Source organism: Mastigoproctus giganteus, chromosome 9 (assembly GCF_048544385.1).
Source record: "Mastigoproctus giganteus isolate SK-2022 chromosome 9, ASM4854438v1, whole genome shotgun sequence".
Lineage (NCBI taxonomy): Eukaryota > Metazoa > Arthropoda > Arachnida > Uropygi > Thelyphonidae > Mastigoproctus > Mastigoproctus giganteus.
The window spans coordinates 188,128,878-188,144,587 of NC_143583.1; the positions used below are offsets into that span (position 1 = coordinate 188,128,878).

At 37.9% G+C, this 15,710-nt stretch overlaps 1 protein-coding gene across 3 annotated transcripts in view; it reads left to right on the forward strand.

Annotated features, from left to right (window-relative positions):
* Positions 1-15,710, forward strand: part of LOC150080956 (uncharacterized protein ZK1073.1-like) — a 404,766-nt gene that overhangs the window by 182,301 nt on the left and 206,755 nt on the right. For all 3 annotated transcript variants that reach the window (XM_090381331.1, XM_090381332.1, XM_090381333.1), the window contains one exon: positions 12,302-12,379. In XM_090381331.1, coding sequence (XP_090237457.1) covers positions 12,302-12,379 — 78 coding nt within the window. The remainder of the gene's footprint in view (positions 1-12,301; positions 12,380-15,710) is intronic.

Consider the following 15,710-nt stretch of genomic DNA (forward strand, 5'->3'; position numbering starts at 1 on the left):
AATGTCTTATATAATGGGGGATTTTAATTTCCCAGATATTGACTGGAACTTGTGGTGGTAACTTGCACACTAGTAAGACTTTTGTGGATTTATTGGACAATTATTTTCTGTAGCAGCATGTTCAAGAGGCAACCAGAGAGGGTAATACTCTTGATCTGGTTATCAGCAGTGATCATTCATGTATTAAGAATTTGCAGATAAAGGAACCACTAGGTGGCAGTGATCACAGTGTACTGATGTAGGATTTACTTAAAGATATAATTACCATCATGGGTAAAGGAAAGAGTTTTTGCTTCCTTAAAGGTGAGTACAATGGTCTCAGACAGTTTTTAAATTCTGTACAATGGGATCAACTGATGATGTTACCAACAGCAAATTCTAAGTGGGAAGCATTCAAGGAATTAATCGTGGAAGCTAATAAATGTTTCATACCTATTAAGAAATATTGTTCAAGGTTTAAACCTAAATGGTTATCAAATGAACAAATGAGACTCGTGACAGAGAAGAAAAATGCATGGGATGCATATGAATTATCAGGTGACACAGAAGCCTATGGCAGATATAAGATAGTCTGTAATCAAGTCACAAAGGAGGTTAGTCAGGCGAAGGCAGATTACGCCAAAACTTTGGCAAAGGATGCTAAGAAAAACAACAAGGATTTCTTTATTTATATAAACGCTAAAAGGAAGGGGCGAATCTGATTGGTCCACTTGATATCGAAGGTTTGACCATTGATGATCCTGCTCAGATAGCAAACAAACTTAATGAGTATTTTGCATCTACATTTATACATGAGGAGATATTAAGTATTGAAAATGCCAGAAGGTTATCAAATTGTAACAGGGTGCTTAATGATTTTGTAATAACTGAAAGCAAAGTGGAGGAGAAATTGTTGAAGTTAAACATAAGAAAGGCACCTGGGGTAGAAGTAGTAGTAGTGGCATGTGATGCAAGAAAGCAAGTGTATGAGCTTATGCAGCATCAGCTAAAAAAAAAAAAAAATCACACCATTCCCTCCAAATGCCTGTCCAGTTGCTCCTTAAATTTATTCAACCTATCAACTTATACAACGACAGATGGAACTTTGTTCCAGCAATTAACCACCTGCTGGCTAAAGGCAAATTTCCGCACATCTATTCTACATCTGTCCTTTCTTAATTTGAATTTATGCCCCTTTAGGTTCGTAATCTGAACAAGTGGAAGGATCCTATCAGAATTCAGCGTGCTGAACCCATTCAAGGCCTTATACACCTCAATCAGATCACTGCGCAGGTGCCTAGTCTCCAGCCACCACTGCAATTTGCAGAACTTAAGCCTCTCTTGATAAGAGGATCCTTTCATTCCCCTCACCAATCTTGTTGCCCTTCTCTGTACACGCTCAAGTAAATCTACATCCTTCCTAAAATGAGGCCTCCAGACCTGTACGCAGTACTCAAGGCGTGGCCTGACCATTGCCTTATACAGAGGGATAATGACCTCCTTTTCCCTGCTAGCAAAATTCCTATATATCATTGACAAAACCCCATGACCAGCCCTGGCAGCCTGTCTGCATTGCTCAGAAAACTTCTTATCTGCCTGCACAATTACTGCCAGGTCTTTTTCATTTTCTACCACCTTAAGTGTAGTACCACACAGTTGGTACGTTTCTCAGGGATTACTTCTACCCATATGCAGTACTTTGCATTTGTCAAGGTTAAACTTCAGTTGCCACTTCTTAGCCCATCTGCCCAAATTATCTAGATCCTGTTGCAGTAGCACACTGCCATTACTGTCATTAACAACCCTGCCTACCTTTGTATCATCTGCAAACTTCGACATTAAGCCTGATATACCTTCATCAATATCATTGATAAATATACAAAACAACAGTGGACCTAACACTGAACCCTGTGGGACCCCACTAATAACATTAGTCCAAGAAGAGCAGCACCCATTGATTACCACCCTCTGTCTTCTCGCACTTAACCATCCTTTTATCCATTGTAGCAACTTACCCTTAATACCATTCTATTCCAATTTGTACGATAGTCTTCCATGCACAACAAAAAAAGCTTTCCTGAAATCCAAATTTATGATATCAAAATTATTTTTTGCATCCAGTTCCTTTGTAACTACATCATAATATCCTGTCAAATTTGTCAGACAAGACTTTCCTTTAACAAACCCATGCTGTGTCTGAATTATTGCTGCAGTCTTGTCTAGATGATCCTGCAATGCATCTTTAACCAGTGACTCCATTATTTTACCAGGAACAGAAGTTAAACTAACTGGTCTGTAATTACTCGTGTCACCCTTCGATCCCCCTTTGTGAATTGGGGATACATTTGCACATCTCCAGTCTGTGGGAACCTCCCCTGAGTCCAAGGATGCTCTCATAATTATGGCTAAGGGTTTGCTTAGTTGCTTTGCCGCCTCCTTTAATATAACTGGATAGATCCCATCCACCCCAGGTGCTTTTCTTACATTTAACTTCAACAATTTCTCTTCCACTTTGCTCTCCGTTATTACAAAATCATTAAGTATCCTGCTACAATTTGATAATCTTCTGTCATTGGGTGGATGTGATCTATCCAGTTATATTAAAGGAGGCAGCAAAGGAACTAAGCAAACCCTTAGTCATAATTATGAGAGCATCCTTGGACTCAGGGAAGGTCCCCACGGACTGGAGATGTGCAAATGTATCTCCAATTCACAAAGGGGGATCAAAGTGTGACACAAGTAATTACAGACCAGTTAGTTTAACTTCTGTTCCAGGTAAAATAATGGGGTCACTGGTTAAAGATGCATTGCAGGATCATCTAGACAAGACAATAATTCAGACACAACATGGGTTTGTTAAGGGTAAGTCTTTTCTGACAAATTTGATTGGTTATTATGATTTGGTTACAAAGGAACTGAATGCAAAAAATAATTTTGATATCATATACTTGGATTTCAGGAAAGCTTTTGACTGTTTTATACACCTCAGTCAGATCACCTTGCAGGTGTCTACTCTCCAGGCGCTGCAGTTTACAGAACTTAAGCCTGTCTTGGTAAAAGTACCGCTTTGTTCCCCTCACCAATCTTGTTGCCCTTCTTTGTACTCGTTCTAGAAACTCTACATCCTTCCTAAAATGAGGCATCCAGACCTGTACACAGTACACTAGGCGTGGCCTGACCATTGCCTTGTATAATGGGATAATCATCCCCCTGTCCCTGCTACTGCACTGCTCAACGAACTTCATATTTGGCTGCACAATTACACCCAGGTCTTTTTCACTTTCCACTTTCCTGAGTGTAGTACTACACAGTTGTTATGGTTTCTCTTTGATTATTGCATTTGTCAATATTCAACTTCTTATTGTGATGTTAATGTTAAACCTTTTATTTGCATTCGTCAATACTTTCATTTGTCATTGTTAAACTTCACTTGTCACTTTTCAGCCCATTTGTCCAACTTATCTAGATCCAGTTGAAGTAGCATACTGTCTTTACTGTCCTTAACAACCCTGCTAATCTTTGTGTGTCATCTGCAAACTTGGACATTAAAAAACCTGATATACCTTCATGAATATCATTGAAAAATATACAAAACAACAATGGGCCCAACACCGAACCCTGGGGAACTCCACTAATAACATTGCTCCACAAAGAGCGGTGTCTATTGATTACCACTCTCTGTTGTCTCCCACTCAATCATCCCTTTATCCATTTTAGCAACTTAATGCCATACCTCTCCAATTTGTACAGCAGTCCTCCATGTGCAACAGTAACAAATGCTTTCCTGAAATCCAAGTATATGATACCAAAATTATTTTTGGCATTCATTTCTTTTGTGACCACATCATAGTATCCAATCAAATTGGTCAAACAAGACATCCCTTTAACTAACACATGCTGGGGTCTTAACTATTACTGCACTCTTGTCTAGATGATCCTGCAATACTTCTTTAACCAGTGATTCCATTATTTTCCCCATTACACAAGTTAGACTAACAAGTCTATAGTTACCTGTGTCACCTTTTGAACTCCCTTTGTGAATTGGTGATACATTTGCAGAACTCCAGTCCACGGGGACTTCCCCTGAGTCCAAGAAACCCCTCATAATTAGCATTAGCATTAGTAGAGGCATTTGATGCAAGAAAGCAAGCTTATGCAGCATCAGCCAAAAAAAACCAAAAAAAACCCAAATAAATAAAAAATAACCACTTCCACTTCACCCCTCTTTTTGTTCGAAATACCTGTCCAGCTGAGCCTTAAACTTATTTAGGCTATCAACTTCCACGACATGGGATGGAAGTCTATTCCAGCAACCAACAACCCGCTGGCTAAAGGCAAATTTCCTCACTTCTATTCTACATCTGTCTTTCCTCAATTTGAATTTATGCCCTCTCAGGTAATTATTCTGAGAAAGAGGAAGAATCCTATCAGCATTGAGCATGCTCAAACCATTCTAGGCTTTATACACCTCTATCAGATCACCTCGCTGGTGCCTAGTCTCCAGACACTGTAATTTGCAAAACGTAAGCCTTTCTTCGTAAGAGCACTCCTTTGTTCCATTCACTATCTTGATGCCCTTCTCTGTACTCGTTCCAGCATCTCTACATCCTTCTTGAAATGAGGCAGTCTGACCATTACCTTATACAAGGGAATAATCACCTCCTTATCGTTGCTAGAAAAATTTCTATATATCATCGACAATACGCCATGAGCTACTCTTGCAGCCCGTCTGCACTGTCCAGAAAACTTCATATCTGCCTGCACAACCACCCCCAGGTCCCTTTCATTCTCTACCACTGTCAGTCTAGTACCACAGAGGTGATACATTGCTCTGGGGTTGCTGTTTCCCATATGTAGTACTTTACATTTCTCAATGTTAAACTTCATTTGCAACCTCTCAGCCCATCTGCTCAACCTTTCCAGATCCTGTTGCAGTAGCATAGTGTCAGTAGTGTCCTTAACAACCCTGCCAACCTTCGTATCGTCTGCAAACTTGGACATTAAGCTTGATATACCATCATCAATATCATTTATAAATACAGAAAACAATAATGGACCCAATACTGAACCCTGAGGGACTCCACTAATAACATTAGTCCACGATGAGCAGTGTCCATTGATTACCACTCTCTGTCTTCTCCCCCTCAACCACCCCTTTATCCATGGCAGCAATTTGCCTCCAATGCCACACTGCTCCAATTTGTGCAGCAGTCTTCCATGTGCAACAGTATCAAAAGCCTTTCTAAGATCCAAGTATATAATATCAAAGTTATTCCCTGCATCCAGTTCTTTGGTGACTGCATCATAGAATCCAGTCAAATTGGTAAGGCAAGACTTCCCCTTAACAAAACAATGCTGTGTCTGAGCTATAACTGAAGTCTTGTCTAGATGATCCTGCAGTGCTTCTTTAACCAGTGCCTCCATTAATTTTTCAGGAACAGAAGTTAAACTAACAGGTCTGTAATTACTTGTGTTGCCCTTTGATCCTCCTTTGTGAATTGGGGTCACATTTGCACATCTCCAGTCCATGGTTATTTCCCCTGAGTCCAAGGAAGCTCTCATAATTATGGCTAAGAGTTTGCTTACTTCCTTTGCTGCTTCCTTTAATATAACTGGATAGATCCCATTCACCCCAGGTGCCTTTCTTGTATTTATCTTCAACAATTTCTCCTCCACTTTACTCTCAGTTATTACAAGATGCTCTAGCTTACTGCCAGAGTTGAATACACCTCTGGCATTCCCCTCACTGAATAACTCCTCATGTGTGAATGTCGATGCAAAATATTCATTCAGTTTGTTAACTACCTGAGCAGGATCATCAACAGTTGATCCATTGATATCAAGTGGACCAATCTGATTCATCTCCTTCCTTCTAGAGTTTACATAAGTAAAGAACTCTTTGCTGTTTTTCTTTGCATCCCTTGCCAAGGATTTCTCGTAATCTGCCTTCGCCTGCCTAACCTTCTTTGTAACTTGGTTACAGATCAACTTGTATCTGTCATAGGCTTCTGTGTCACGTGTTAATTTGTATGTATCCCATGCATTTTTCTTCTCCGCCATATGTCTCATTAGTTCATCTGACATCCACTTAGGCCTAAACCTTGAACAATATTTCTTAGTTGGTATGTAAAGCCTAGTAGCTTCCAAGATAAGGTCTTTGAATGCTTCCCATTTTGAATTTGCTTTTGGCAACATCATCAGTTGTTCCCACTGTATAGAATTTAAATACTCTCTCAGTCCATTGTAGTCGCCTTCACGAAAGCAATATCCCTTCCCTTTACCCCTAATGGTAGTTACCTCTTTGAGTAAATATCACTTCAGCACACTGTGATCACTGCCACCTAGTGGTTCATTTACCTGCAGATTCTTAATGCATGAGGAATCACTACTGATAATAAAATCAAGAGTATTACTCCCTCTAGTTGCCTCCTGAACATGCTGATGTAGAAAACAATCATCCAATAAATCCACAAAAGCCTTGCTAGTGTGTGAGTGACTAACCCACAAATTCCAGTCAATATCTGGGAAATTAAAATCCCCCATTATAAGACTCTCTGATTTACTGACCCGCTCTATTTCCCCGTACAGTTTCTTATTATATTCATCAGAGTCATTAGGCCTATAGCACACTCCTACTCTCAATTTTGATCTCCCAATGCTTATGTCACACCAAACTGACTCGACACTGCAGTGTCCAGCAATGTCGACTGGCTTCACTTCCTTGAATTTTATGTATTTCTTAACTAATAGCATAACCCCTCCTCCCTTCCTATCCTGTCTATCCTTTCTGTAGACATTGTACTCCCCAAATTCCAGTTCTGCATTCCTTATATCTGTGTGACACCACGTCTCTGAAATCCCCACAATATCTGCCTTTGATGTTTTTGAGCAATACCTCAAATTCATCAAATTTATTTACTAAATTCCTAGCATTGGTGTACACGCAAGTATACATGCACCTGTTCTTTTTCTTAGCTACCCTAACACAACCTATGTGTTTATTTGTACCCCAATGATTCCCAGCAGTCTCTGAAATATCGTGCTTCTTATTTTCCAGGCTGCGGCTCATTCCAGTAGAAGCAGTGCAAGAATCACTTTCACCTCTGCCAGTGGCTACTGTTAATCTATTAGTTCTTGTATCCCCCCAATCTAGCAGTTTTCCGACTCACCTAACACTGCCTTGATAGCATCAGCAAACATTATAGCTAAGGGTTTGCTTACTTCCTTTGCTGCCTCCTTTAATATAACTGGATAGATCCCGTCCACTCTAGGTGCTTTTTTTGTGTTTAACTTCAACAATTTCTCCTTAAATTTGCACTCAGTTATTACAAAATCACTTAGCTCCCTGTTAGAGTTTAATAAACTTCTGGCATTACCCTCATTGAATAACACCCCATGTGTGAATGTAGTTGCAAAATACTCCTTCAGTTTACCGGCTACCTGAGCATGATCATCAATAGTAGTAGTAGTAATAGTGGCATGTGATGCAAGAAAGCAAGTGTATCAGCTTATGCAGCATCAGCCAAAAAATAAAAAAATAAAAAAACCTCACCATTCCCTCCAAATGCTTGTCCAGTTCCTCCTTAAATTTATTTAACCTATCAACTTCCACAATGACAGATGTAAGTTTGTTCCAGCAATTAACCACCCGCTGGCTAAAGGCAAATTTCCGCACATCTGTTCTACATTTGTATTTTCTTAATTTGAATTTATGCCCCCTTAGGTTCGTAATCTGAACAAGTGGAAGGATCCCATCAGAATTCAGCGTGCTCAATCCATTCAAGGCCTTATACACCTCAATCAGATCACCGCGCAGGTGCCTAGTCTCCAGCCACTGCAATTTGCGGAACTTAAGCCTCTCTTGGTAAGAGGATCCCTTCATTCCCCTCACCACTCTTGTTGCCCTTCTCTGTACACTCTCAAGCAAATCTACATCCTTCCTAAAATGAGGCCTCCAGACCTGTATGCAATACTCAAGGCATGGCCTGACCATTGCCTTATACAGAGGGACAATCACCTCCTTTTCCCTACTAGAAAAATTCCTATATATCATTGACAAAACCCCATGACCTGCCCTGGCAGCCTGTCTGCATTACTCAGAAAACTTCATATCTGACTGCACAATTACTCCCAGGTCTTTTTCATTTTCTACCACCTTAAGTGTAGTACCACACAGTTGGTACGTTTCTCTGGGGTTACTTCTACTCATATGCAGTATTTTGCATTTGTCAAGGTTAAACTTCAGTTGCCACTTCTTAGCCCATCTGCCCAAATTATCCAGATCCTGTTGCAGTAGCACACTGCCATTATTGTCATTAACGACCCTGCCAACCTTTCTATCATCTGCAAACTTCGACACTAAGCCTGATATACCTTCATCAATATAATTGATAAATATACAAAACAACAGAGGACCCAACACCGAACCCTGTGAGACTCCATTAATAACATTAGTCCACGAAGAGCAGCACACATTAATTACCACCCTCTGTCTTCTCCCACTCAATCATCCTTTTATCCATTGTAGCAACTTACCCTTAATACCATTCTGCTTCAATTTGTACAATAGTCTTCCATGCGCAACAGTGTCAAAAGCTTTCACGAAATCCAAATACATAATATCAAAATTATTTTTTGCATCCAGTTCCTTTGTAACCACATCATAATATCCTATCAAATTTGTCAGAGAAGACTTACCCTTAACAAACCCATACTGTGTCTGAATTATTGCTGCAGTCTTGACTAGGTGATCCTGCAGTGCATCTTTAACCAGTGGCTCCATTATTTTACTCGGAACAGAAGTTTAACTCAATGGTCTGTAATTACTCGTGTAACCCTTCGATCCCCCTTTGTGAATTGGGGATACATTTGCACATCTCCAGTTCATGGGGATCTCCCCTGAGTCCAAGGATGCTCTCATAATTTTGGCTTAGGGTTTGCTTAGTTGCTTTGCTGCCTCCTTTAATATAACTGGATAGATCCCATCCACCCCAGGTGCCTTTCTTATGTTTAACTTCAACAATTTCTCCTCCACTTTGTTCTCAGTTATTACAAAATAATCACTCAGTTATTACAAAATAATCACTGTGGGCCAGATCCAGACTGTAAGGTAGATGGTTAAATTCTGTAAATCCACAGTCTCTCAAAGCAGCAGCAACCGCATGTGACCTGTGCACTGGTGCATTGTCATAAACAAGCAGCACACCTCTGGAAAGTTTTCCATGCCGTTTTTCTTTTATGACATCCATTAGGTTGTACAGTAGGGATGCATATGACACCCCAGTGACTGTGCTTGTGTTTCAAGTAGTGAAAGTATAAAATTCCCTCAGCATCCCAAAAAATGGTGGCCATGATCTTGCCAGCTAAAGATTGTATCTGAAATTTTTTTGGTAGGCGAGAACCCTTGTGCTTCCACTGCATTGATTCTTACTTAGTCTCAGGATTCCAATGATGAACCCATGTTTCATCACCCATAACAGTTCTGGAGTTGAAAGTTTCAGGATCCCTTCCATAAAGCTCTAAATTCTCCTCACCACACCAAACTCCAAATTGCTTCTGCACAGGGTCAGAAATCTGGGGACCCACGTTGCACTGATCTTAGTCATCCCCAAATGTTCGTGGAGGATGGTTATAACTGTTTCCTCAGATATGTGACATACCCTAGAGATTTGGGACACCTATAAATGTCTGTCATTCAGCACAAGGGTTTTCACAGCTTGGCACATTTCTGGAGTGGTCACTGTTACAGGCCTTCCTGGGCGTGGATCATTTTCGATGGACTGTCTACCCCACTTGAATTGTTTTAATGAGAATTTCACCCGGTACTCTGAAGGTGCACTGTTGCCGTACACAGCCACCTCCTTTCATAAATCGCCTTTGGCCCATTTCCTTCTTTGGCGATAAACTTGATGACTGAACAATGCTCCAATTTCAGCAAATCTATAATTTGATACAATTGTCTCCCTTCTTTCTGTTACAGCAGTACAACCTAAAAACATAGTGGGATCAAAATTAGTATGATTCAAGTTGAGATATGTAGTAACATAATAAATCATGGATCATTGAAATATAACATTGGGAATTACCTTAGGTTGATAATTTATTGAACGCCCCTCATATGTCATTTTTTTCAGCCTGTCTCTTGGCATTTTATTTACAATTTGAGATACTCTACATATCAAGAGTTGGGAACACTGACATGTAGTATACAACCAGGTAATTGTTCTAGCTTCAACTTTGCAAGTTTAAAAAGGCTGTTGGCATTTTTCCGAAATGCTTCTCATTATTTATTTGTGTCATGACAGTAAGGATTTCAGAAAAAAACTGAAAAGGAAAGCACTTATTTCATCTTAATTGGATGTTATCAATCTGGTTAATTGTTTGACCTTTAGCTCACCTGTTGAACTTAAGTTTAGTTCACCAGGTTTCAGAAACATTCCATACAATATGCAATTTTGAAGCAGAATTTGACTGTGACATAAATTACTGATGCTTTTCATTATCTGAACTGTGTTCATTGTTTGGTGATCAATTTAGAATATTTTCTTTGTTATTTTGGTGGTCTGATTGTCATCATCCTTTTCTCTTTTCTTCCATTGACAGCCAAACTTCCAGCAGCTGTTCTCTTTGGGTAAAATTTCTTATGTTTCAAATTAGCAGTAAAAATTCGGGATTTTCCTAGTTATTACATATTAACTGTGTACCAAAATTATCAAAGCAGGCTAATAATTTTTTTGTCACTTATGAAAGGTTAATTATTGTTATATAATTATAAATAGCAATAACAAAAATAAAATGTACAGCATTACCAAATATATAAAAAAAAACTTCAAATATTTACAATGGACTTCAACTAATTTCCCTCCCCTCCCATTAAAATAGATTTTCTAAGAAGTTTTCGATGTATATGTTAATCCTCATTAACAGGCAGTGGGTTACTATTAGATATAATGTAGCATTTTTATTAGTTCATCTGGTGTGTATCAGATTTGTGACACTCATCCATGATGAGTTAATGTTAAATGTATGCTGCACTAACATACCTTACTGCAGTATTATCTAGAGTAGGACTGGGCAACCCAAATTGGCAATTGGGTTACTTTTGGAATTAAAAATGTTTTCAGGATCACATTAAGAAAAGTTTGCTGAGACCGTAGGTGTATCTCAACGAATTTTATTTAATAATTTTAACTGCTGTGAGACCTAATATTTGGGTTTCATCCTTTGTGGTTCTGTCTGCAGTTCAACTTTGAGACCCAACTGCTCTGTTCAACTTTATTCATTCAAACTCTGTGAGATGGCTGAAAACACCTTTCATTGTGAATTGTATCATGCATAAATTTCAAGTAGGTTTCCTGGGAAACCTGAATACGATTTTATTCTGCAGCTATCTAATAGATAGACTACTTTATTGAACATCCCTTTGTTGTATCTTAGAGGGAGAACTCTAAGACGGTTCTAAAAAATTTATTATGCACATATAATAAATAATATTTTGAATTAATAAGAAAAAAGATCTAAGATAACAAAGACAGATAACAAAGAAATATTTTAAATTTATAAAAATCCTTACATTCCCAACTGAATGTGCGTGTTTAGATAAACTTTTACTTTGAAACATTTTTAAAATAATAACAATGTTAGTCCATTCAGATCTTTGTAAAACCTTTCTCCACATAATATTGCATTTTCGATTAAACAGTTTGTACTCTGAGATTTGGTTTACTCTATAGTGGGTCATTGCATTTATGTGGATGTTTCCCATGGGTGGCAGAGGAACTCCAGTTATATTGCTTTCCTTCGTAAATAAACATAATTACCGTTAATGTTAACGGTAATTATGTTTATTTACCATGCAAACTCATGTTAACTGAAGAAATAAATGACATAAATGTATATTAGCAGTATAAGACAAGCATTGAGAAACACATAGTATATATCTCACATTCAAAAGTGACATTTTATACAATTGGTCTTCATTACATGTGGATTTGGCCACTATATGCTAATTTTTTCTTTAATGTTATGCCAGTTAACATGTTAATGAGCACTTTGCTTATCTCAACAAATTTCTATCTGGTAGGATAGAAATTTGACAGTAATTTGTGTTTCAGACATTAAAGAAATAAGTAATCTCTTTAGACTCTTCCTGGGATTTATTAATTTAATTTTTTTTTCTTATTTCAAATAAACACGTTTCTTAAATATTAACTTTTAAAATTTGAAAACTTTGTTCAGTGCCATAAAAATGTATCCATAATTAATTAATATGAATAATAATTTTAAATTTGAACATTAAAAAAAAAATTGTTATTGTATTAAGATTGAAAGCTGGAAGCTTCAGACTGTTGGATTGATTCCTAGTGTTGAGCAATATTTGGCTTTTCACAAATTTGGCATGGTAAGTTAGCTTATTTCATACAGAAATATAATTATATGAGCTGCTCTGAATTATTGTATTTTTATTGTATGAAAACTTATTTTTGCATGTGTAAAATTGCTGTTTTTCTTTAACCTGATTTCACAATGGTAACATAAGTTATAATGAAAAAAAATTTAAAAAGTTATTTTAGTAAAAATAACTTTTCATGTTGCACATGTAATAGCATAATATAGAGTCATTCTAATTTGTTTTTCCACTAACATAGTGAAAATAAAGTGAATTCATTTCTGTATGTAAGAAACTTTCTGAACTGCATTTCTTTTATGGTCCAGTGCTAACAACTGTTCTTCCTTTCACTAAGCCAGAAAATGATACCATATTTCCAACTACTGTTCTATTCTTCTGACTAGCTGTTTGTGCAAAATCTTAGAGAGAGAGAGAGAGAGAGAGAGAGAGAGAGAGAGAGAGAGAATGGTCAATGCTTGTCTTATATAATATTTAAAAGAAAATGACTGTTTTTGTTGCATGCAGTGTGGCTTCCAAAAGAACAGATTCATTTTATACCATTTGATTAGACTGAAAACATCTATCCATTATGCTTTTCTAAAACAGGAGCACCTAGTAAAAAGCTATAATACAACTTGAATATTTAGTATTTAAAAAGACCTTTTTTGCTAATGTCACCTCAGTTTTTATCAAAAATGTTTATCCCATTGGTCTTTCCATGTTCATGTAAGATTCACCTTCTCTTGGGCCTTTTTGCAAAAATGAGGGAGTACTTCAGGGGACTAGTTTTAATTGATATGCTTTTTTTGCTATTAAAGTGAATTCCATCGGCAAACAATTACCTCCAGTGGTAAACAATACCCTCTACGTTGATGATCTTAGCATATAGATATAACCACTTCCTAGTTCATTTTACAAATATACTTGGTCTCAATTCTAATCTCAGCGATGTCCATTTCCATTGCAGTCTGCCGAACTCCATGTACTTTTTCTGACAGAATCTCAGTTATCAGTTGATTCAACTACTGCTCATGTCAGTTGCCCAAATTATTCGCTGTATGATTCCTTTCAAATCAAAGGTGGTACTTGTGCATATGTCCGTTCCGATATTCCCTGTCAGAGACTTGGTAATTTGGAATCTCCTATTTTCGATCTTCTCTGGCTTAAAATCTCTCTACCTCATTGTGTCAAATTCATCAATTGTCTCTACCATTCTCCCAACTCCACTAATCACTTGTAGCTCTTTGACTTTCTTTCTTTGCAACTTGACTTTCTCAAGTCCAACTTTCCTAAGAGTGGGGTAATTTTCCTTGGTGATATTAAATGTTCACAACTCCAGCTGGCCTCTGTTTTCTAGTTACACCGACCCAGCTGGTCGAGATGCTGAGGCTTTTCCAATTTCTAATGACCTTGCACAGATTGTTCATTTACCTACAAGAATACCGGACAATCCCAACCATACAGCCAACACGCTTGATCTTTTTCTCACAAACAACCCGCGTAGCACACGCTTCTTGATCAGATTGGGGTTCGAGCCCATGACCACCAAATACAGAGAATGCGGAAAGGTCAGGGAATGACCGCCGCATATCCCCGGAGCAATATGGCCTTAGTTGCTAATGCTCCTAAAAACCAAAATAATAATAACAACAACAACAAACAACCATTCTAAGTACAGTCAGTCCTCGTATAACACGTGTTTGCACTACACGAATTCAATCATACATGATTTATAAATAGGGGAACGATATCTTATATAACACGAACCGCATTCGCTTATGCACGATTCACCTTGTGTTTACAAGAAATGGAAATAGAACGCAAAATCACCCCAAACCGCATGCAACACGATAGGAATGAAGAGAAGATTCTGAAAATGTATTTATGTGTTTTATATCATTGAAGGGGAAACACATTTCACCATAATAATGTAAAAACCAACACAATTCCAGCTATTGGTATAATCACAAATGCAATTAGATCGAGTTTACTACCAGTTTATAACAGATTCCACTAGCAGAAATGCAACTGGAAATTGTTTTTATTGTTTTATGGAAGTAACCCCCAGAAATGTGCTTTAGTAAAATGTGAGGTGTTAATAGTGTCTCTCTGCCTTTACGGTATTGTTTATTTACCTAGCTACACGTGCGCAGCTTTGTTTATGTGTATCAAGCGTGCCTCCTCGTTTTGTAATTGTGCTTTATTCCCTAAAAATGAGTAAAATACTTTAAAGGTGTGAAAAGGAAGCATCCTGGTCAAGACACTGCAGATTCAGAGAGAAAAAGAAAAGCAATATCGATAAACAGAGGCGGACTGAGTCAAAAATTCTTACCTGGGAAAATTTATAGTGGCCTCATACTATGGTTTATGGCCAAAATCACACCGGCCTCCGGCCCAACTGGGTTTCCCCGGTAAGGCTTATGGCGAGTCCGCCTCTATCGACAGAGAAAAAATATGAAATTGGGAAACGCTTTGAGCGAAATGAAAGACCATGTGATATTGCACGTACTACAGACCTAAATGAGGCAACACCAAGAATTTCAAAGAATGCAGAGAAAATAAAACAACTATCATGGCAGGAACAACTCAAAGTGTAATTAAAATCCATTAGATTAAGACACAAAGAATTTGAAGAGATGGAACGGCTGTCATCTGTTTGGATAGAAAATCAAACAAAAAACAAGTTTGGTTACGATAGAAGCAAAAGCATTATCAATATTTTATTACATAATAGTTGTAATAAAATACGTAAGTATTTTATTACGATTATTTATTGTGTTTGGTAATGTTTTGGATACAAATGTGTGTTCAGTCTTGGGTGGTCGGCACCTAACCCCATTTTTCCCATAGGGTCCGTTGTTTATATTGCACGATTTTGCATTGCACGAGGGTTTCTAGGAACACAACTATCGTGCTATACGAGGAATGACTGTACACGGTCGAAGTGAGTAGTCCTTTAGGTACCTCAGAACACAACTTGGTAATTTTCTCTTCTCTAATGGAGCCTTTATCTCATGGCTATTCCCAACCTCGTATTGTTTGGCATTACAAGAATGCAAAATGGGGTGACCTGTGAGATTTCTTTTCTTCTTTTCCTTGGTCGGATTATTGTTTCAAAACTTCTGATATCAACGTTTGCTCAGATTATGTCAGTGAAATTATTCTTGTAGGAATAATTTCACTGACACTCCACTTTAAAATCTCATCCTTTATCTAAACCTTGGTTTTCCAATAAATGTGCTAAGGCTGTTCAAGAGAAGAACATTGCACATTGTAACTGGCTTCTTTCCAATTCTTCAGTTTCATTTTCTGCCTACACCAAAGCTCGCAACAATTGTAAAGT